General features: G+C 39.0%; 1 protein-coding gene across 1 annotated transcript in view; it reads right to left on the reverse strand.

The window, feature by feature from the left end:
• The window catches only part of ST8SIA1 (ST8 alpha-N-acetyl-neuraminide alpha-2,8-sialyltransferase 1), a 96,063-nt gene that overhangs the window by 32,208 nt on the left and 38,436 nt on the right, over window positions 1-25,419 (reverse strand). Inside the window, exons 3-4 of the mRNA XM_056516280.1 lie at window positions 10,623-10,732; window positions 6,576-6,668 (exon numbers count right to left, since the gene is read on the reverse strand). Coding sequence (XP_056372255.1) covers window positions 6,576-6,668; window positions 10,623-10,732 — 203 coding nt within the window. The remainder of the gene's footprint in view (window positions 1-6,575; window positions 6,669-10,622; window positions 10,733-25,419) is intronic.

The following is a 25,419-nucleotide window of genomic DNA, read 5'->3' on the forward strand; positions in this document are numbered from 1 at the left end:
AAAGGGATTATGCCCCTAAAGGTCTACACATGAGAGTTTCTCTCTCCATTTATCCTTTCTTATCTCATTCTCAGCAATACCCAGCTGTTTTAATGAGAAAACAGACCCAAATTAATCCCTCTGCCTCTGACATGTATGCTTTAACCTAAAGCTTTTGGCCCACTGCCCATAAGGATCATTTCTACACTCTGTGCCCATCTCCCGAATTTGCAAGTTTTCTTTTAAGTTTATGGGATCACATGGCTGCAGATGTTACAAACTGTGAAAGTTACTTAGGGACAGGAACAAAAGAAAAAGTGGAAATGTCACAATCTGACTAGGGAGAAGTAGCTGTTTTCTGTGTTCTCATTATCTGCAGTCATTCAGATTGCAGGATGCCTTGTATCTTCATTTGAAAGAAATATATATATACATATACATATACATTTGTCTTACAATCAGTATCTGAAAATATCCAAGAGATGCAATACTGGTAAAAAAAATATCTAGGTTAACATTAGAGACTGTAAAGAAAGGCTGGTTACCTAAACATGGATTAGGCACTTAAAAATCCAATCCTGGGTTGTCCATACAAGACACTGAAGTATTCCAATTGACTTTGAAGATAATGGTCACATACTTAAATATAAGGCTCTTGATTAACTTCCACATATTGGTAGTAGGATTTAGAAGTTCTCATATCAAGTCCTACTGCAGGAATATGAGGATGAAAAAAACCTCAGTTTAGTTAAAAGCATTATTTACTCAAGGGCATATACAGCTTTCCCATTTCACAGACCTAATAATGGAAAATCAGACAGCTGGCTGTCTCTGATAGTGCTGGCAGAGTCTTGGATACAGTGGTCTGAGGAAGACACCAGGAGGTGGGAGAGGGGGGAGGAATGAAAAGGAACTGTCTTCCTACCATAGCTTGCCAAGACAGTGAAAACATGTGAGACAATGTGTTAATGAGTATGAGCAAGCACTGGTGATTTCAGTAAGGCAAAGATTTTGCAATTAAAATGTCATTAAGGATGGAGACAATGATGATTATCATCAAAATCCCAGACAAGAAACTTACAAGTGCATGTGTAAAGTAATGCATCCTATTCCTCTCCAATCCTACAATAAACACATTTGAGGATATTTCAATCACAGATCCAAATGGATTATTTTAATCCTGCTATCTTCTACCTCTACTTTATGACAACTACTAATAAAACATTTCTTTTTAAGAAAAAACATCAAATGATGATTTCATGAGATCTGATTTATAATTTTCCCATTTCACCCACACATCAATTTGTCCTTTAAATTACTGTAAGACCGAGACTTCTGCAGGATCTCTGGGAAATTCTTCCTAACCTCTAATAATTGCTTTTGCCGATGAGTTATCATTCCTAAGCGTATCCTCAGAAAACTCTTACTGTTCTCTGTCTTTCCTTCTCCCTTCTTTTCTCCTACCAGATTAAATAACTTTCCCTCCAAGTTCCTATTTCCCCAACCCAAAATTTCATCCCATTGTTTTTCATCTCAGCAACAGCACCTGACCTTTCTCTCTGGAGCCAATGGTGCCTTTGAGACACCTCTAAACCCAACAGTCCTTTCCTTGAGGCTGAGAGCTCCTAGATCTCCTTCGTCCTGCTCACTGCTGTATCTTGTGCTTAAGAGGAGCTGGATAAGACAGTAAAAGCCACTTACTTAAATGGGGTCAAAGCATGGCTATAATAACAACAAACTGTTACAATCACAGCAGGACTTTTTTCCAACTCCATGTATTTCTGTTCATCAGCTAAGAAAACACAAAAGCAAACCAGAAATTCTGGAATTTTCCTCTCCTGGCTCTGTCTTTGGCCTGGTGCTTGCACTGGTCCAGTCCCCTCCATCCCCACAGTTTTGCTTACTTTTCTGTTCAAACAAGGACAAAAGCAGATGTTCTACACAAAGAGAAAGTAAGGCATCATTTATAAATGTGAAGTTTTTTAAAGAAACTTTGTATTAGAGGAGGGAAAAAAATTATTACCAACAAATGGAGCTTCAAGCAACCTCCATATACAGAAGAGTTTATCAGAGGCTTGCCTCTTAAGAAGTACTTCCCAGAAATGTTATCCCTTTGTTGTTGGCACAGATGTTCAGAGATTCTTGTAGAAGAACGTCATATGTGAATTAAAATAATTATTCTTATCGCTTTGGACTTCTTATCAATGAAATAATCTGAGATATATTTAGATACTCAGAATGAAAATAGAACCTCTATATGAAGTATTTAAAATCTGGTGACTAATAGACTTTCACAGGGAAAGATCTTCCCATCACTTGACTTGTACAGAAAGGACAAGATAAGCATGAAGGGTTTTCCTTCAAGAACATATTTTATCAGTGGTTTCTACCTTTCTTTTTCTGATTTTTGCAATTACAAATAATAATGTAACTACCTAGGAACAGAATATGTAGTTTTTACATGGAGACACACTGAAGGTGAATTCACATGAAACATTTTCAGCAGTATAAGCAACAGGCATAACATTGTACATTTGTTTAATCAAAGATGAAGGAAGGTTTTATGAAATAAAATTATTGTTTCGATTCCATCTTTTTATTCCTAGTAGTCCAAGTCAGTTGGATTCAGAAATGTCTTCAGGACTGAATCCAGGAAAGATTATTAGTTACTTCTAAAATGTAGGGGACACTGGAAATTAAATCTAAGCCCACTCAAAATCCATGAGAACCTAACGAATAGCAGTGATATTTAACTGGCATTTCCAACCTGAGAGGCAGAATCATTGCATTTGTTAGTCTTTAGTCTCATTCCTTCATCATGATTTAGTGCAAGACACTGCTTGCAGAAAAAACTTGTCAAATATCACAGAGATCAAAAAGGTGAATCAATTTACTGAAATTCAGTGATGGAATTTCATACTTCCGCACAGGCCATAAACACACAGCTCATGGATAAAATACTCACCAAAAAATATTAGCTGGATTAAAACTCCCTGAATGCTGGGAAACACTCTTTGGAGTACTACATCCATGTTATTGACAATAAAAGTGTGCATAGGTTAGACAGAAAAGAAGACATGGCACTAGAAAGGAATACTACTGCAAACAGCATCTGTTTGTAGATTTAATTAGAAGTTTAGGCAAATTATTATTGTATGGCATTTGCAGGAGTTGTTGAGGATGATTAGGAATTAATAAAATTTTCTTCTCCTAAACAGGCCAGATGCAGTGACTTTAGAAACAGATAATACTCCACATCCACAAACTCTCTGTATTTCTTAGATAAAAGTCAAAAATTATCACTGTCTCTTAAACATTTTTATGTTCACTGATTCGTCCCTCTCCATAGCTGTAGACAAGAGCTCAGAATATGGATACAACCTCTGTAAGTGACATAACCTTGCTGATTTTTCCCAGTCTTAAGAATGGCTGTAGGCACATCACAGGTCTCACTATGCACTGCCTCTTTCCTGTGAGTGACTTACCGTAGCTACTCTTGGAAAGAAAATAAAACCCAGAACAAATATAAAGTAATCTTCTGCCTACAAAGTGGTTCCCTGCAGATGAAGCCAAGCTGAGTAAGTTGGAAGGGGAGTGAACTGGAAACATCAAAGATGTGGGACTGCAGCCCCAATACTCAGGGGTAGAGGGTGGAAGAGGTCACCTTGGCCCCAGGAGAACTTTTATGCAACATTTCAATCCCAACTGCAACCTTAACACAGGCTTTGACAGAAAAGTTAAATTTTGAATGCAAAATGGAAAAAGGAGTTTCACACAGGAGTGGAAGACTGTGAGCTCCAATATTAACTGAAGAGAGATGTCTGTGAAAAATTTTAGACGAGAAAAGAAACTGGGACAGTCAACACACATCCTCTTAGACTGGAAAATTTCTGCAACAGTACATCTATTGTCAGTTCTCCTGAATTATACTAATTGAAGTTAGGGCAGGACATTCCCAAAACCCAAATGAGTGGGACATTCAAACCTAAATGAGAATGGAATAAAATAAAGTGAAAACTGTACTACCTGCACAGTCACATCTCCTGCTGAAAACAGAGTAGGAACTTGATCTCTAAGTTTTGCAAAAAGCAATGTTTAGGAGCTATTTTTAAAGTGAAGGTACTCCAAGTTTAAAATTATGACTCTTCCATCCTAAGGTGCTAAATCGATAGGGAAATGGTGGTATCTCTGCAATAACTACTGCCGACTATTTCACTTTCTAAAGGCACTAATTCTGGTTTTAGAACCACACAGGAAATTGCTTTCACATCCCTGGTATGAAAACTTTGTCCTACTCAACATGTGTCACTACAAATTATCTGGTAAGGGTAAATCTTTTAGAAACCATGAATGGTGTTGCAGGACCAATTAATGAAACCTGCCATAAGACACTCGAGAGATAATTGAGATGTCAAGCCTCATCAATATCAACATACTTCAAGCAAGGACAAGAGGAGGTGAAGAATGACAATGAATAATCCCAATATGTGATGGTAGCTAAATCATAGCTTAGAAACAGATACATCAGTCACAAATTTGAATGTCTCTGAATTTCATGAAAGTCTGGATGTATAAGCAACCTTAATTCCTACAAAAGCTTCTTTCCATGTGAGTAATGACAAAGTTGTAGTCTTTTTTTTCTGTTTTAACTTTCAAGATATAACCTTTTTTTCCCCCACTCTAACTTACCACACAGGAGATAAAATAATGACTTTGGGCAGCACACAGGAAACATCAGTCAATTATTTTAAAAAATTTTAAAATTAAAACATTTCTTCCTGACCAGGCAAAGGAAGCAAAGCCTCAAAGGAGGCTTATTCCAATTTTCAGTGCTATGAATTTGTTCCCTGTGTCATTCTCAGTTACTGGTTGTGTATCTCCCCCTAATCAATACACACGCCCATACATTCCACTATACTCTTTCATCCGAGGTCTTGCATCACAGTTACTGTTCACTCACTTTGAAAGCTGACATTAATCACAATCCTGTTTCCTTCCTCTCTTTTTTCCCCATTTCCCACTCCCCTCCACTCCTCCTTGTGATATCCACCCCTCAAAAAGTAGCATATTGCTCTCTCCATCTGCTTCTTCAACCATCTTCTCACTCCATCCTTCCCCTCTTGCTGGAGAATTCCATGGTCTCTCCAGTGTGGCTCCAGGGTCTCCTTGAAGCATCACTAAAACTCTTTTCCTTTTCTGTTCAAAAATAGTAACTACAGTCAGCTTTCTACTCCAGACCTTGATGGAGGGAGGGCACAAAACAAATATGCCTGAGTTAAATAGCCCTGTCTTGAAAACTGTAAAACTCTCTGTAAGATTGTGTTTCACACTGCTTCTCTTTATTTAATCTCAAAATGCCATGGCCAAACTGATCTTCCCTTGATGGGATGTTCTGGCCATTTCATTCCGCTTCATAAATCAGTTAGCCATCTACACACCACAGGATTTTCAGATTCCTGCCTTTAGATCCACTGCCCTGACTAGCTCCCTGGTTTTGCCTGGCACCTGGTGCCATTCCCTGCCAATTCTGCTTGGTTTGCTTTGATCTCATCCCACAAGTATTTCTGCGCCTTCTCCTAGTCAGCACTCTTAGCCAGCAATCAGCTCTTGAAGCTCATCATTTCCCTCTTGCTCGCCCCTCTGTTCTACTCTGTCAAAGGCTGTCATCTCTTCCGCACACAAAACTAGAGAACCCTTCAACTCCTGAAAGAGAGGAAAAATAGTACATTTAAATGCCATCAAACATCCATTTCCAAGCCAGTGCCTTTCTTTTTCAAACACCTGGCTTTCTACTACGTATTTAATTTCCCTGCTTTGCTTCCTTTCACAATTGCTTCCCTCATCTTGCAGTACCCATATTACACATTTCTTTATGCCTAATCATTTCCTGTTCATCCCTTTGGTTCACATCTTCTCTCTTGTATTTTTCAGTGAATGTGGCAGGTTACTACCAGATTTTGTTCTGCCTGAGAACAACCTACCTCAGTCCAGATGATAAACAAAAAACATGGCAATTAAAATTCAGGAAGACAAAATCAGAGATAGCACTGACATTTTTTCCCCCCACTCCATCTTCCCCACTCTCATCAGTGACTGACATTTGGAAAATTTCAACCAACTCTAATAAACAACACAAATTTGTCCCAGTTTCCTAAGAAAGCAAAGCTTGTATGATCACATCCTGCCAAGCAGTTCCATCCTAACCCCTTTTATACTCTGTAAGTCAGTATCAAATAAATAAATCAAATCAAATAAAGGCAGTGAGGACTCAGAGGGTATCTCTGCTGAAGCAAAGAGAAACCCAAATTAGCATCCTCATTAACTGTGGGATGCAGCAGCCAGCTAGCCTGACCACCAGTTTGGGGCACCCATCAGTATGCACCTCCCTTAGCTTCCCTGTTTATACTGAAAGGATTAGAGGTTTAGCCTTTAATTATTTCACCTAACAACAAACCATTGCCCATTTCACCTTTTCCAGATCCCCTTCCAGGATGAGATTAAGAACACAACTCTGATGTAATAATTTCTGTAACAAAGATGAAGAATTTTTCTTTTTGTCTACCCCCCAACCAGAAAAGGAAAAATCTGATCTCTACCTTTTCTGAATTATACTGGGATTTGCAGTCACCAGTTGGGTTTTGGATCCAACGTCCTTGCTGTATTCACTGGATAGAGGAGGAAGGTTGCACCTGCACACAAAGACAGTCAAGATTTTAAATAACATTCAGGACTGATAGGTTTCAGAAAATGTAAAAATCTTGTACTATTGGACCAGGCTACAATTGTTCCCTACTGTACCACACCTATAAGCATTTTTGTACCAGATTGTGGGGAAATAGAGAAATAAAACCTTTTGCAGAGATGAGATCTGTGTAGCTGCTAAGCAAAACTAAAGGCTGATTTAACATTTCTGACAGGCTGAAAGGCTGTGGAAGAGGCTGTTACTTTCTATAGGAGAACTTTTTTTTTTAAATCCAAACTCTTCAAAAGTTCTGGTTTTCACTCTGTTTTGTTTTATTTACCAGTATCAGGCTCCAGATTGATAATACCACTCTGTGGTATTACAGTCATTGTAACTGGCATTTTAAATATTACACTGTGGGGTACCATCTTCTTATAGAATTTACTGAGAAAACACAGAGAAAAAAAGTTAGGCGGCTTTTAAAATATATGTCTCTCAGTTCTGCTCACAATCTTGTTCTGGTGGGCAGGATGATGATAGAATAAAGCCAAAGCAATCGAGTAAATTTACTTTGGGAAGCAGAGAATCAAGACTCAAAAAAATCTCAGAATTAAAGGGAAACATCCACACAGTGAACAGTCACAAAAGATCTCTTGTAAACACTAGGAGGAAGGTGCAGGAGATAAAGATGAAGATACATTCAAACAGTATACAAGCCTATGCCCTGCCCGAAAAACTAGTCTGGAGAAATCTACTCAATACATAAAAATTACACTAATAACTGTTTTCCAAACATTTTTCATTTCAAATTTCTCCTTTAAAATAAAGATACAAACAGTATTTGGAATGCTTAAAAGGCAAAAATGAAACCATCATTCTCAAAGACAGCAGAATTTGGATTTTTTTTTCAGAGAAAGGCTTTTAGGTGTTTATGTTGTTGGAGTTTGGGGTTTTCTCTCTGCAGTGTTTGTCAGGTCATTAAAAAAAAAAACGACCAAGCAAACCAAAACCGACGAAAAAACAACAACAACAAAACAACAAAAAAATCCCAACCCAACCAAAACCACTGTGGTGCTGTATCAGCCTCTATCTGCATATAAATAACTGCTCTCAAAACCTGAAATTATCATCATCAAGAATTACCAAGGATAAGGACAGCAATGTCCTACCTACATGGAACATAGATCAATTAAATCACATTCACCAAGAAATACAAAATTTCCTGGAACATTTTCTCCTTTTCATGACTATATTTGTTAAGATGCGTACAATGTACTGAGATTTCAGTCAGGAAACAGCTTCTAGATCACTCTACCATAAATTAAGAGAAGCTAGGCAATTTCAAAAGAAGACCGAAAAAATAATAAAAATAAGAGGTTTCAGAAACTGCAGTCATTGATGGGGAGGGAAGGAGGGAAGGAGGGAAGGAGGGAAGGAGGGAAGGAGGGAAGGAGGGAAGGAGGGAAGGAGGGAAGCATAGGGATATTTTAGTTCTCAGACATAACAAATGATAAAATCTTAACAAGAAAGAGTTCCTTAAAATAAAGTAAAATAAAATGAAAGTCAAACAAGTATTTGTGAAGGAAGATTTATAGCTGATTTGCCTTAGGGTAGAGAGGTGGCATAAATACCTCTGACAGATCACAATTAAATGCTCCCTGCTTTGACTAAACAAAAGCTCATAAGGTATGCTTTTAAGAAAGAAGTTTTGGTTAAAGTTAATTTAAAAGCACTATGAAGGACTAAGACCTCACCCTAGTTTTTATCATCTCAGCATCTAAATAATCACAATTCTTTCATGTGTCAGTCACAGATGCATTATTTAAATACATCCAATTCCTTTCATAAGTGATTCCCACCTTACTGTGCAGGGAAACATTAAGAAATGGCTAGAGTATCCACAGGAAACTGCAGGAAATCTGTTGCTTGACCTTCCCAATTATTTTCTTGGATAGGTCAGCAGAGTGCTTAGTGTTCTGCAGCTGAGGAGCACACCGAAGCACAAGATTCATCCTAACTTTATTTTTAATTCTCTTACTGTTATATCTGGTACTAAAAAGTAAGTATATGAAAAACAGAGATAAAAACATGGCTTAAGACTACTACCCAACACTTCTCTCTTAAAATAAGCATTAGCAGGTAGGGAGGGAGTAAATTTTTTTTTTTTCCTTAGAAATAAGAATTACAAACTTGAAAAATCAGAAGAGCCATTATAACCACAATGCCTAAACATATAGACCATTTGCACCTTTCTCATTGCATATGCAGCTTGCTCTGCCTTAGGGGCTGAAAACTGCCACTCTTTTCATCTCTGTGTTGGAACAGCTGGGTTTGTAGAAGATGCTCAGCAACCAGATGAGTTTAAACTCATTCAATAACCTTAGCAATTACAACATATGACTGCAGCCATCTTCTCTCACATGACAAAGCTTATGGAAATATACATAAGCAAAATCAAAACTCATGTGAAGGGAATTAACAATTAACAGGGCAAAACCTTGCAGGACACTTCACACTGCAGAAATACTTTGAAGATATTACACAAATTTCTTTTCAAAAAAATGAAAAGTGTTATGGAAGTCACCATTGTGATGTTTCTCTCAGCTCTCAGATTAAAGAAATGAGATTTAGAAAACATCAACAAAATTTTCCATTAAAATTATTTCATATGACTAATACAACAAAGCCTGCAGACAATGACTGGGATTCTCCCAATCACTTATTTCTAAATCAAAAAAAGCTCTCTACATATAAAGGTTGGTTTATTATGATCAAGCTAAAATAGCTGCTGTTTCGTTTGGGGGCTTTTTGTTGTTTTTGTTTTTTGTTTTGTTTTTAAACTTCTATTGTTTTTGTAACAGATTTGGTTCTACAGCATTCTAATTTTCTAGGAAATATAACCATAGCATATATGCTTGTTTCTTGTATTTAGTCTATGGAACACCTAAGGAGTTTTGCAGTAATGGCAATCAGAGTGCTGCTCTCTCCCCCTGTGCTTTACATCTTCTCTTCCATAAACATTCTACATATATGTTTGAATTTAATTTGTCCTATTTCTTTGCATTAACCGATATTTAATAATTAAGGCATTTTTCATCTTTGAGATGCAAACCAGAAGTTATAGTAATTGTTTAGAGCAAATTTGTATGGTTTTATAATAAGCCATCAGGATCTAATAAGGAGATGTGTTATAGTGGGAGCTCATTATGCATCCATTAGAAACCCAAAGAAACTCCAATTCTCATCTTTTTTGGAACATTCCTCCAGTTTCTCTCTGACAATGTTTCTCTTGTTCATGTTTATCAGGGAGGAACTAACTTCTGTCTTTCTTCCTTAAGGATCACAGACCTAGAAAGTGCCAAATTTAATCACAAAAGCAGTAGCTGGTTCAACATCGCTCCTGACAGGTTCTTATAAATAATGGAAAGCTGGAGGGAAAGGAAATGTGAAGAATCACAAAAACCTCACATCAACGGAAGAGGTTTGGCCTTTCCTCAGTCAGCCACAGTTCAGTCTTAACAGAAGAAAAACAAAGGAAGATTTTTGTTTTTACCAACTCAAGCCTTGCCCCATAAATCATCCACAACTCATTCTGAATTCCACAGGTTGCATACATGGCATTTAGTTACAGAGCACAGAGCAGGATGAAGCACCCTGGCTGTCCCTGCATAAATGATGAAAAAAGCTGCTCCTCAGTACCTCCCTGAGACACTGCACAAGCTGTCACAACTTTACTGACCAGCAGATTGTCCCAACACCCCACATCCCTTTGCCAAACCAAGCCAAAACTCCTTTTTTGCCTCTACTCATACTTTGACCCAAATTGCTTGTGTAAAGCATCCTGAAAAGGCAGGGCAACAAAGAAAATTATCAGTGATTAATCCCAACTGAACAGCTTTGAAAAGTCTGAGGCTTAGCAGGTGGAAGGGGGGACAATGTGTCATTAAGGTCTCTGTCTTACCGCATGACAAAATCTGCTTGATCTATTTGTTTGCCGCAGCCACTCTTTTTCAGGATCCCACCGTTTCCCACCACGGAACATTTCTTCAGTGGCAGCTGGAAGGGAGTAGCCTAGCAACACAAAACAAGACAAGTTTTACAGAGGAGAACACAAACATCTTTGTAGCAGCCACTCCTGGAGAATCCAGGGTGCTGTTAGAGCTCAAAGTGGCAGAATGAAAAAGGAAAATTAGGAGTGAAAGAAAGCAAACAAAAAAGGACAGAAATTAGCTGGTAAGTACATGTAGAACCAGTCTGATCCCCACTCCCCAAACCAGGATGCAATAAACATGGTACAGAAGATGATTTTCTGCAAAACCAAAACTGCCTGAAGTCCTGATGCAGACACTGACCAAAGTCAGGCAGTTCATAGCCTTCCAGGCAAGCTGCAAGGACACGGGGAAAAAAACCAACTAGGAAAACAGGGGGGAAAAAGCCACATGAGAGTGATCTTCCTGAGCTGATATACAAATAACACCTCTGAGGAAGAAAGGAAGGAACAGGGAATGCTGTAATGACAGAAGTATATTGGGAATCTGGAGTCACCCTGGCTTTCTCCATGGTTGTGCTGCTGGGACAGGTCAGTCCAGAGCCTTAGGCAAAGATATTTGGAGCTTAACAGCAGCTCCTTAAACAGCCAGCTGCCCAGACACATTACAAATTAGAATTAGCACGAATTAAAATTAGAATGGGACCATTTTAGCTGAGGAGCTCTTGTAGCTGCTTAGCAGGGCATGAAAATGCAAAGTCAAATGGTCATGGGATCCCGTGCACCAAACACAGTAATATATTAGATCTGTATAGTCCTCATTCCAGAAGATCTCAAAACTACGGATGGGACATGTTCCTGCCAGCCCCAAGCCATTTTGTGATCTTGGGGCAGTCATAAGCAGCACACAGCATTTCAGAGCAGCCCAGCATATGAAAAATAAAAGGTGGTAAAGAGACATTTGAATTTAAAGCAGTGTGATTTAGTTACAGAATATGATTTGTCTACAATACAAGAGTTTATATTCTCCTCAGGCAAAAAAATTGTTCAGGGATTTTTATTTATCAAACTTGCAAAAGCCTGACTTTGCAGCAGAGACAGGAGTTACTGCACAGGTCTCAGAGAATACAGATGACAGGGAGAGAGGATGCAGCATCACAGAACAATTCTCTCTGGGTCTGGGCCTCACTTGCACGTACAGAGCAACATCTGACATTGCATCATAAATTCACCAGGCATTGCCCTACAGGACATGGTCCAGCAAACAGACACAGTATTACAGAACAGACTCTGCATTTTTTATAACTTACTCCTGCTGTCTTATACCTTTCTCTGCAAACTAGACCATTCAGCTTCCATAAAGTCACAGCCTGTTTTTTAATAAAAAAAACCTAACTCTGGATTAAAATATGCTTAAGCAGAAAAGTAAATTTTAGTTTCCTGAGACCCAGCAATGGTTAGGAATGTACTGACAGCACAGCAGAGCAGTACTGAATATGCAGCTGAATTCTTGTCCTGCATCTGCCTTCTCAAGAACATTTTTTAACTTACAGTTTTCGAACCAGGAGAATATCTTGAGATTCAAAGGACGTCTCATCTCTGAGGTGACCCTGATCAGATGAGAATTCGCATTCTCCATAAAGGGGTGGGGTGGGAAGCAGAGGAAATGGAGACTAGATATGTTCTATATGTAACAGTACCTTTCTTGAAGATGTATCAAAGCTCCTTTCAAGACAGCTGGTTATACAAAGGCCATGCCAAAATACAAAGGCAGCAGACATTAACTCTTGATTTTAAGAGTAGTGGGCACTGTTGCATAAATTCTGTGCCTTTAGACCCCCAAATAGACATTTAGTAGTTACTAAATGCTTCCAAATTCTATGAGTTGCAAACAGCCTTTAATATTGCTTGAGATTGCTTCAAGAGAGGCTTCTTTCCTGTTCTGCTCAGAGATGACAACACCAGTTCTTGTTTGCATACGTACTTTGGTTTCCAAAAGCTGATGAAGTTTTGAAACTCTTGTCCTTCTGTTATCCTGAACACAGGCTTTCCACCTGGTGTGTACAGAAAATTCCCACACCAAAGTGAGGTAGTTCTATATTTTATTTTAGTTTGTGTGAAGTAGGGAGCATGCTGGGAACTCACAATTTGTGTAAATATACACAATTTCTACATTTTAACAAACAATGGCATCAACATATATTGGTTCCAAATTACACTCATTTTTCTTTACTTAAACTCTTACTTGCTATCTATATCTCTTGCTTATCATTCTAATTCTTCTTGCCCCCATTTACTGCTTAGTCCTGTTGACTAAGCTGGAGGCTTAGTCCTGTTCACTTCTGGTGGCTCTTACCCAAACAGCCTATTCATTTCAGAATAGCATGCCCTTTCCCTTAAAACAAAGGATTAGCCAAGCCTATAAATTTCCACAAGTTTCACAATGCAACACCTGCCAAGCTATAGCTGCTGATTAACAACAAAATAATTCCCAAGTTTGTATCACACAAGTCTGGACTAGGTATCACTTCAGGAGTCTAAGAAGCAAAAGAAGATGATCAGGGCTGACAAGGTGATGTGAAGAAGCCAAAGGAAAGTAGAAGGGGCACATTATATCATCATGGTGGTTGTCTTTCTGCCTAGTCTATGAAGATCCACTTCTATGGACACAGGAGGAAAACCAGGCTGAACACAGCTATTTGTGGAAAGCCACCATGCCCACCATGCCCATAGACACTTTTGCCTCCTCCAGTGAAGTACTGAAGATTCAGGACATGGCACAGACATCAGAGCCTACACATCATACTTTAGCTTGAAATGTACACTGTCCTATTTTCCAGAAGAGTACACTTTTAAACCTTCTACATACATTAATCAAAAGACATAATTCCAGTGCCATTACCAGCATGTAGGGGGTTACAAAGTCCAAAGGATTAACTGTCTCTGTTGCTTGGTGCTTTGAGCTTAATGAAGAGCAATTACTTAGGATGACCTGGAAGAAATCTGCATTTGTTATCTTACATGTGACTTTTTTTCAGACATTACAGATCTGTGTTATTGCTGAGATTGCAGGGACATTCCAGGAACTCTTTGTCCAAACAAACACAAAACTGTCAGGTCACACAAAACTTACACAAATCCTAGACTCAAGTGTTGCCCATTAGCAACTATGAAATATATGTCTTTTTTTCTCTCTGCAAAACCTTCTAATGCTTTCCTTCTTTACTTTCCACATCACAACACTTTGCTAGGCAAATTACCAGTTCATAGTTGACAGTGTGAAGGGACCCAGCTGTCGTTTATGCTAAATGATCACAAAAAGCTCAGCTGCTTTTCTCCTTAGAATTCTAAGCTAGCCTAACAAATGCTGGCTTTAGGCAGCATAGCTGTAACAAAAGCATTTCCACTAGTATTAGCTTCCTGTTATTTTCATTGTTAACACATATGTTATTTTTTTCATTCATGAAATTTTTATGAATGGCCAGAGTCTTGTGGGTGGACTGGAAAAAAACAGCCTCAGTTTATTTTGTCTGATAGAGAAAATGTACCAGGAAACCACCAATTTATCCCCATTATTAAGCAATAATTACCATAGAATTTACAAATACTTTTAAATAGTAACACCTTGCACATTGGAAATAAGCAGGATGAATTCCCTTGTAAACATAAGTCAAGTAATTTATTAAATTAATTGTGTAAGGCATTTTTTTAAAAGGTATCTCCCAATAAAGCCAAAGATAGGAAGGCCCCATTGTCTCATTTTCCCCTTTTTAAACAATGATACTCTACTGACAATCAATGAAGGTGTTCTAGTTCATATTCATGTAAACAAAAGAAGAACCTGCACTTCCCCCTGCAAATTCAATGACAAATAAGCACACAGAGCAATAGATTAAAGGTTCCCAATTGAATATAGGACTAATTTAACAAAGCATCTCTCAAGCAGTTCACTGATTAGTTTCATCATTCATCTAAGAAGAAATAAATCATTGTCATCAGTTAAAAGAACATTACACATACTAACAAAAAGTAATTTTAGATAATGCTACTTTAAATCACTTTGATTTCATTGTTAGGTTGTTAATGCACTAATTTTTTGCCCACTCACTGCCAAAGACTTTAATAAGAAACCAAGTTCTTACTGGAAAAACTACGGTATTCAGCCTCTGATTTAATGCTGAAGATACAAAAATCATTGTATCTTCACTAAGAACATAAATTAGAATAATTTATCTTTTAAATAAGCATTTTTAATCTGAAAGAGATGCTGTGATTTTGCTATCCCTTTTGAGAAGGCAGCATCCTGATGGGAAGAGTGAAATTCTACTGAATTTCTTTGAGGAACCAGCAAAACGCTGAGAGGTCACAGTGGTTTTTTACACTGTCAGATGCTGCAGGGTGGCACAAGCTCCTTCTTCATTGTTTACAAATCATGTTCGGTCTGATGAGCCCCTTTGTTCCACCTACAGAGCTGTCAAGACATGACAGCTTGAGGACAAAAACCCATCAGTGTCAAGAAGGCGTATTCCCAACAGGGTAATGGGAGGGGGGCTGTGGTTCTTTCCATTTCATTCACTCCTCTCCAGCCAGTTACCAATTACATCCTAAGCAGGTGCAGGAGCCCAGAGCAAGGAGTGGCCCAGTGACAGCAAGGTAACAGACACAGAATCACAGAATGGTTTGGGCTGGGAGGGACCTTAGAGATCATCTTGTTCCAACACCTCGGGCAGGGACACCTTACACTAGACCAGGTTGTTCAGAGCCCCATCCAAACCTATCTGGCCTTGAACACTTCCAGGGATGGGCCACCCACAACTCCTCTGGGCAACCTGTTCCACTGCCTCACCACGCTCACAGAAATAAATCTCAAATTCCACATATGTAGTCTAAACCTACTCTGTCTCACTAGAACAGGTGGGACTCTGATTAAAATGTGATTATTACAAGAAGAAATGGTGGCAGTGATTATGAACTAGATTAGGAAGAGATCCCACACTGGACCTCCAGCTACCTTCTTCAGTTTGTTCTGGCACTGCCAGCTAGTACATGCTGAAACCTGAAGCTCACTGTTTGTTCCAGGTGAGACAAGCCCCTCTGTAGGTCCACGTGTCTCAGCCAGGACAGCAGTGTTTTTATTTAGCCCTGAAGTGGAATTCAACATTCAAGCTTATGCAAACTTTGTGCTCTTCACAAATATGTACCTTAGGCAGTACTGTTTTTCATGAGATTAGAACCTCAGGAGCTATTTACACAGGGACATAGGGACCACTTAGAAGACTGAATGCATTGCTGTGCTGCTGCAGGAAAAGCTCTGCTATCCAAAAGGATCCATGAACTGCAGAGCAGCCACACACTAATGAGAGAACACTTTGCAATATTATTCACATAAACCACAGAGCAGCAGTGACTAAGCTGACAGTCACTTTTAGCTGAAGCTGTACTTAATGTAGGAACTTCAAAATGGTGTGATTTTAACAGCTTCCTACCCAGGATGATGTCACTGCAAGGCAGCACTTGTTTGGAATTAAAAGAAAATTTTAAATTGCTGATGTGGTATTTAATTCAACAGAGTCAGCCTCCATACAGCCAAGGACAGCACAGTGTGGGGACTGTGGAAAAAATAAACAAAACCCCCCATCTTTGTAGTTTGGAACAGACTATCGACTGTATATTATAGACAGTATTTTAAACAATAAATGCTCTGGGTATTCTCACTGAGAAGACAAAAAAAATAAATAGGTGAGAAATTCCAAAGATCTGCAAGATTTCTGGATCCAAACTTCATTATCTGCAGTGCATTGGGACCCCAAATTTTGAATTAAAACCTATAAAACAAAAATATCATTTGGTGATACTCTGGGGCTGGAGAGGGCATCTCATTCTGGGAAATGTTACAGTTTCCAACATTTCCACAATTGGGAAGCCTCAAGAAAAACTGACATTGCCTCCTAAATAGCTGCATTTAAGTGTTCTGTGGAGTCACCCAGTCACATGTAAATGGTAGAAAATGGAAAAATAGTGCACAAATTCCTTGAGGACCAGCATGACCAGTATCCATAAACAACCACCTCTGTTGGCTTCCCTTATCACTTTCTCTTGAGTGATTCCTTTCATTTTTTCTTTTTAAATCCTGTGTGATAAGGCTAAACATCGAGCCATAGGACAAAGCACTAAATTCTTCCAAGATGCACAGAAACACTCATCAAATCCTTTCTTTTCCCAGATCTCCTCACTACACCAGATGCCATGAGGCCCAGAGGGCACCACCATCCTCTGTGTGGGATTGTCAGCCCTGCTCTGCTTTGCCAGTATCTTTGGAGGCAGGTACACAACAGCCTTCCTCTCACATTTCAGCTGACTCAGGTTAAATGTGGGCACTGTCCAGCATTCACACAACCTCCCAGATCAGGAGCACTAGGTGGCAGAAAGACATGTAGGAACAGCACGTATTCCAGCACTTATTTCCCTGTTTCTTAATCTGCTCTAAGTCTGAGCAGAAGAGGAAAAGCTGTGTATCAATCTGTGAAGACTGTGGTTGCCTTAATAAAATGGTCTAAGCTTAAGCCAAAAAAAGTGCACCAAAACCTTTTCAAGTTTTTCATGAAAACAAGAATGAACACAAATCATCACTACTGGGCAGAAAAATACTTTTTTAATGTCAAGGAAATCTATTAAACAACACAAGTAGTTATATTATGACAATTTAACGAGTTTTTCTGCAGGTCTGGGAAAATGCAGTATAAACTTAAAGGCAGTTATCTCCTTCCTTGCAGTGCACAATATCCTGGCTGAGAAAGTTACTCTCCATAGGCACACACTAACTCTCATGCACAAAAACCTTTGTTAAAGTAAGTAACTGTTACATTCCAGGTAGAGAAACAAACACAAAAACAAATAATATGACTGCCAAGTGACAAAGTCCTCCAACTTTGCCTGTACTTTCTCCCTCCATGATTTCAAGATGCACAGTTTGAGTAGCAAGCAGAAATCAAAAGAGAATAGGGAAAATTGCAGGGTATCTGCTTACTTATATCTGGCGTAGGAATAAGTAAAGAATGTTGAATTGTTCTCTGTGGCAGTATGGGACAACACATAGTCAGCAAGGAAGATATCTGGAAGTTTTGCAAGACCAACTATTGCTCAGTAAGTGGTAGTGTTTACTTTTTCCAGTTTTACAAAGGGTTTATCAACAATTTCATGTTCTTCAAAATCTTATTAGCAAGACACAGGATATGCAATATATAAGGCTAGCTGCAGCTCATAAAAAAAAACGGTTTCCAATTCTACTTGTAGAAAGGAAAATTACACTTACAGAAAGGAATAGATCTCTGAATTCCTGATCCTATTGATATGAATAAGCAGGTACAGTAGAGGTAATTATCAACTTATATAGGCATCAAAATATGGATTAAGTTATCATGGGAGGTATCAAAGTAGCAGCACACTTCCATTTTGATAGTACCTCAGACAATGAACCTCTACAAGGAAAAGATCCTCTCATCAACAAGTGATCCTTGCTTTTCTGTTACCTCTGAATAGTTCCCATGAATCACTGACATCTTTTGAGATTCACTGGTTAAAAAGACATCAAAGACAAGGATTGAGCTGTTCAGGATATTGCAATTAGAGTTTGAGCAGAGTTTAAACACTGAGACTGGTTTCTCAGCAGCGTGGAAAGACTGCTTATGCTAACACGTACACACTTTCATTTTTTTCTTCTCTATTAATGAGAAAAATCAGGCCTCGTAAGAAAATTTCTCCTTTCAGATAAGGAACCAAAACATTAATTTCAGACTTCAAAAACTCCAAATTTTAGTTTATCCTTCATGCAGAAAACTATATGGCACATCTGGCTCATGTAACTAACAAGACATGAAAAGCTGACACATGAGACTTGAAAAGCAAATAACAGCACACAAAGAAAATAACACAAAGAATTTCAAGGACTGCACATTAAGCAATGGTGTAGGTCTACATTTAGAACACTTTCTTCAGGGACAGTCTTCCTGCAAAGAAGTAGAGCCAAGTTAAAATCCCCTGCTGGAAAGTCAGAAAGGAGGTAAGCATCATCAAAGGATTTACATATAATGAGAGACTACCAATGTGTTTAAAAAGCCATGTTTACCAAATAAGGAAGCAATTAGAGGGAAGTGCAGTGCCATGTAATGTCATGTCTAAAGGTTATGAAAACAGAAGTTTAGAAGGCCAAGGAGACAAAGGAGAATAACTACTGCATTTACAGAACCAATGAAGTTTCCATTAGCTATTTATTTTTTCTGGTAATGAAAACAAAACACCTTAAAACCTATTTTCACACAGAGGCATGAGAATAATTAATGAATAACTTATCATGGCTGAATTTATTATAAATTACTCACCAAAATTGGAATAAGGCAATTTATTAGTTCGTTGATAAGGAACAGGCAAGCAGCGCTGGGGGTGTGGGGAGTCTGCGCTCCACCAACACGTCCATCCCACCTTTGGTCACTGCCCCTTTTATAGGCAGCTTCTTGGTGGGCTGTGACATGCCCACTGTGCTGAGGTACACGTCCAAGCAAGCCCAAACACGTTGGCTAGGACTCAAGCAGCAGTGGCCACAAGCCCCACCAGGTCTGGACAAGGCTCGAACATGTTGTCAGGTTACATTCCAAGCAAGCAGACAGCAGCAGTGACAAGCCTGCTCATGTCCACAAAAGCTTGCGTTTTCCTTATACATAAAAGTGAATACAATTCATAATTATAGTAAGAAAATAATAAAAATACATAAAAATAAAAAACCCCAACAATTTACAGCAAAGTGATTTAAACAAATATAATGAAATCATTAGATTTTCCTGTCTCACGTCTAATGCTTTACTTTGGATTCAGAATTCTTGTTTATATTGATTTCATGGTGTATTTTCATAATGATGTATTTTCATAATGAAAATGTAACATCTCACAATTTGAATACACAACAGTCACTTCTAAATCAATAATAAAACACTTAGTAACATAAGATTAAAATTAGAAAAAGTGACATTTCATCATATAAGGGTATAGCTTCCATAAAATGTAATCAGAAAATGTAACTTGTTGCAAGCTTACACGAAGCCTTGCCCAGAGAAGAGAAACAGAGTTGGAAAAGGGTCTGGAGCACATGTCCTGTGAGGAACAGCTGAGGGAGCTAGGAGTGTTTAGCCTGGAGAAAAGGAGGCTCAGGGGAGACCTTACCATTCTCTACAAGTACCTGAAAAACAGGATGCAGCCAAGTGGGGGTTGGGACCTTCTCCCAGGTAATAAGCAACAGGGCAAGAGGAAGTGTGCCAGGGAGGGTTCAAGTTGGACATCAGGATGAATTTCTTCACTGAAGGGCTTGTCAGGCACTAGAATGGGCTGCCCAGGCAAGCGGTGGAGTCACCATTCTTAGAAGCAGTCAAGAAACACCTGGAAGTGGCACTCAGTATTCTGGTCTAGTTGGCAAGATAGAAATCCTTCAAAGATTGCAGTCGATGCTCCTAGAGGTCTTTCCCAGCCTAAATTATTCTGTGAAAGTACTTTTGGGGCTCACTCCTCTACTAAAAGTGCAGCCAAACAGGGGGGCCAGGCCTCAGGGACCCAACTCAACCTAAGACCAAGATAGCACAGTTCTGCATTAGAGTCTGAGAGCCAATTTTATACAAAGGCCTTTCCTTACTGACTCGGTGCTTCTCTTGCTTTTAGCATCACAGAATTCACATAATCTAGTCCACCTGCTCCAGCCAGAGCCACCTGGCCACTCACTATTTGCTGTTTCTTACATGTCAGAACCCTGGACAGCTCTGGATACCACTAGGGAGCCAGCTTTCCCTGCCATCCTTTGCTAGGTGTAATTCCCTGAGGTAAGAGGCTGAAACAAAGGATGTGCCACCCTCTGTTCGAGGCTGCAATTTGGAGAAGACAATGACAAGTTTCAAACTGCAACTCTCTTCTGGCAGCTGAATAAACAACCATGGAATAAAGTTTCAGAAAGAATTTCTCCACGGAGAAGTGGTTAAGCATTGGAATGGACTGCCCAGGGAGGTGGTGGATTCTCCATCCCTGGAGGTGTTCAAGAAATAACTGGACATTGCACTCAGTGCTATGCTTTAATTGACAAGGTGGTGATTGGCCAAAGATTGGACTTGATGACCTTGGAAGGCTTTTCTAACCTTAATGATTCTATGGTTCTATGAAATCACAGTAGGTACTAGGACATCATAATATTTTGTTATTTTTAAGATATTGTCAGACCCAGCAAGTAGATTCTGAGTTTCCTATCGAGCTGAAACCAATTTTATTATTCACTTAAAGCAATTCCCAAACCTAATGCAAATCCAGGGCAAACTAATGAACATCCAGAGCAGCAGGAAGCTGTTAACACAATGGGAATGCACTGGATTGAATATTCCCTGAGTAATAAGCAGTACACAATGGCAAGCTACTTGAGCCTGGAGCCTTTCCCTCCACTTTGTTTTTGGGGCCTATTTCAGCCCCAGTTTAATGGCTAGGCTGAGGAGGGAGTTTCCTATCAGCAAACATTTGAGCCTTGCGACCTGGAAGAGGATGGGGCAAAAGAGCAAACACCTTGAAATGTACCAGCAGGGAATATTTGAATCCCCAACAGGGATGAGAAGTCGTTAATTAGGCTCATGCTGAACCCACTCTCAGTACGTGCTAACATATAACAGTAACACTCAAACATGATGACTGCAGTTTTCATGCAGCATTTCCAAAGACATATCCTTGGGCCAGACTTGTTTCTCTGGATGTGAAAATTACTTCATTCTGCCTCTTATACTCACTCTGCTGCTTTAGTTTTCATCCTTCTACCAAGACACAAAAATTGTCATGATCTTTCACCTTTTTGAAAATTGAATTGTCTGATTTTGTTAGCCCCCAAAATTAAGCTTCTAAATTTTCCTTTGGCTTTTTTTATTCACATGATGAATCTTATGGAAGACAGCACAGGTTGGCTGCTGGCTTTTGATAAGAGATATATAAAATCATGGAATGGCCTAGGCTGGAAGAGACCTTAAAGCTCATCTTGTTTCAACACCTTTCATTAGATCAGGTTGCTCCAAGGCCCAATCAACCTGGCTTTGAACACTTCCAGATGGAGCATAGGAGTGTCTCCGAGGAACCTGTGCCAGTGCCTTTCCACCCTCACAGTGAAGACCTTCCTCCTAATGTCCAATGCAGACCTGCTCTCTGCTAGTTTAAAGCCATTCCCTCCTGCCCTGTCACTACATATAACTGTGCCCTCTGTTTCATCTTCCCACAGTATCTCTATATTTTTTTTTAGAGCTCTCTAAGTCAATTAAAGAGAGATACTCAAGTGTTGTTGCACTCCACATGTCTAGATAGCCTTTAAAGGGTGGAGAAAAATGATTGCAAAATTACTTTTTGAATGTTGAACAACATTCTTTCACAACTGTGTCTAGCCAAAAAAAGTCATACTTAGAGAAAATGTTTTTTCCCCTAGGCATATAACCTGTTATAATATGACCTGTAGTTATAAAGTCAGATTAGGTTATTTTTCTCTTTTTTGTATCACTGGTAAAGATTCTACACAAGTAGACCACCTAGACATTCCATTTCTGTCTTGGTCCTCTGACAATGCCATTTATGACACCTGGAAGCAGTAGATATTAGACCATCCCACCACTAACAACCAAGTAGCAACAATATTGTGCCCTTTTTTTCCCAATAAATAAGATTTAAGCGACTCTAGAAGATGCAGAGAACAAGTAGATTAAACAGATTACTTTTAACAGCATCCCTCTTGTAGTCTTACATTTCCATACCTTTCAACATAGATCTGTACTCTTTCCACTACAAACGAATATGACTCTGTCTTTGCAAGAGCTTACATGTCCTCTTCTTTTTCATTTAGCTTCTCCTTTTTTCAGCAAAGCAATGGCACATTTGTGTGTTTCATTTCAGAGTTAAATCCCAAAGAGAAACCTTACCAGAACTACTGAGTTTCATTGAGCTTTTGTATGAAAATCTTGGAGTCCTGTGAAGTTTGTAATCTTTCATAAATCAATCAAGATTCAACTAAGAAGTTTATAGCTATTAATAAATTAATGGCCTGCATTTTTCATTCATGAAATAGTTTGGTGGGGAAGTTTCCACTTAAGCAGTGCGAATTTTCGCCAAGGTTTCATTAAGCCTGAAGAGGACACTTTTAGATACAACTGACTGGCAGACTGCACTCCAAATATTCCAGTGAAGAGGAGGTTGCTTTACAACACTTTGCTAAAGATAAATTAGCAATGATTCTACATCAGAATTCAAAACGGGCAAGTCTTTCACAGTGAATTTGGCAAGTGGTGGGTCACAGGCTACACTATTTTGTTTAAATCACTTCTCCCACTCCCACTTAAAATTCAGACATCCAAATTCAATACACCAAAGAAATGCAAGAGCTCTACTGAACTTGCAGTAATTCATAAGTAACAGGACTCCACAGAGAGCTCATTCCACTACAGAGCAAGCACAAATCCCACATGTTTCAGAGCAGAAGCTCTGCTCTGTCAGGTCAGCCAGGGGTAGAGATTAAACATTCCCTCGGTCTTTCAAGCCTCAGATACTATGAATGCCACTCATCCCAGGGAGTGGTCCAGGGAATAGCTCCACACAGCTTCGTATATTGGGTGAGTAAAAGGTGAAAAAATCCCCTTTTCAAGAGCATTGCAAAGGAGGATGCAAGATTTCAGGCAGCCAGCATTCAGCACTTCTCCCTTTCTCCCAGTTGCCACACACAACAACGTATTCCAAAAATGAAGGCACACAAAAAGGTGGTTTTTTTTTGTCTGTCTGCCTGTGACAGAACAGGTTGCTGTGAAGAACAGACCTCAAACACAAAAGCTCACACCGTAGTCAGATAAACCCCCCCTGTAATTGCTAACATGAAACGTGTTCACATAAAGAAATATCAAGCCCTAACCTGGAGAGTTTTCAACAGAGATAGAATATTTTCAGCTACTTCCAAAGTGCTGAATGATGTAATTGTATATTGTTATGCACCACACACATCTCCAAAGAGAGACTACAGCAATAAAAATGCAATTAGAGACCATGACATCTGGGAATAAGTAATAAACAGAGAAAACAAACTGCATACATGAATGAAAAAAATACTGCCATAATTTTGTAATGAATATGTGAGAAGAGCAAGTGCTCAGTGCTGACCCAGCAGATGAGGTAATAGCCTACACAGCTGATTGGAAAATCCTGAATTCATTTTCTCTAAACGTTGTTGTAATTTATATGCATTTTCACAGCCACAGTGGTGCCTTAAAGAACCTAAAGCAGGAAAGTACAGCTCAGTCATTCCATTAACAGCCCAAGCACCTGTGAGGATAGAAATTGAAGTTTCTCTCCTACATCCAAATGAAACTACTGCAATACCCAAAAGAGTGAGAAGAATATCAAAGTACAGCATAAATTGCTCTTGCACACCAGCAAAGTGAAAAATAATTTTCAATCAGCTCATTTTTGCAGAGACAGCTTTTTTTATCCCTCAAATAAGTAGCTAGACATCCAGTGAAGGCAAAACATAAAGACATGGCAATCAAAAGACAAATTTTAAAGTGAAATCTGTGTTTTTTAAATTTACTCTTTCTGACAGGAATTTGAAGTGCACTGCCAGTAAGTGGTAGTTAGGTGTATGTTAATGAAAGGAAAAATACTCTGAAAGCATAATTTCAGAGAAAATGCTTTTTGAAAGACCACGAATTCTGATGGAAAGGCTATTAATCAAAGCCAAATGTACACCTTCCACATTTTTGCAAGTTGTACTGTACTTGGCTTCTTTGAAAGTACAACAGGATATTAACATATTTGCCATAAAATGACAGAAACTTCTTAAATTTACAGGGAAAAGGGCTATGAAGTGACTGACTTGGATTGCTACCAAATGAGGAATCCTGTACAACTTACATTATCCATATTTACTCAGGTTTTAAGGAGATTTCAAAAATGAACTACACCTGACCCACTAATGAGATATTTAACAAAGTAATTTTATATGGCTTCCAAACCCCTGATCTGTAGAGCATGAAAATAACATGAAATTAACTTGAAAATTCCACAGACAAATGTCATCACAACATGCTAATTGAGAATGGAACCAGGGTATTTTTGTGATCTGAAAAGATTAAAATAGCACATAGAAACAAATGGAGAGAGCAAAGGAAAAACATAATAATAAAAAAATTTAGGATCAAAAAGACCTCCAAGGTCATCCAGTGCAACATTTGAGCCATTGCCAGCTTGCCACCTAACCCAGAGGGCACTGAGTGCCACATCCAGTTGTTTCTTCAACACCTCCAGGGGTAGTAACTCCACCACGCTCTACACCATCTGAGGTCCTCTTTCACCACTAAATTTTACTGGATAAGATTAGAAGCAACTGTGGCTTAGATTAGGCAAATCTACAAAAACCTCATACAGGCATTTAAAACCTCAAAGAATTGTGCACTTTTTCCTTCAGATATGGCAAACCAAACATATAATGCGTATCATATGACTTAATTCCACTGGAGTTCTGCTCTAGGTTACAGATGCACAACCTGGCTGAAGTAAGAATAGCCCACACTAGGGTCATGTAGTCCCACCTCCCAGCTCATGCAGGACCATCTCAGAGCACATGGCACAGGATTGTGTCCCAATGGTTCTGGGATATCACCACTCAGGGAGACTCCACACCCTCTCTGGACAATCTTAGTCACTGCACAGGAAGAAGTTCTTCCTTATATTTCAGTTA

This window comes from Oenanthe melanoleuca, chromosome 1A (genome assembly GCF_029582105.1).
Source record: "Oenanthe melanoleuca isolate GR-GAL-2019-014 chromosome 1A, OMel1.0, whole genome shotgun sequence".
NCBI lineage: Eukaryota > Metazoa > Chordata > Aves > Passeriformes > Muscicapidae > Oenanthe > Oenanthe melanoleuca.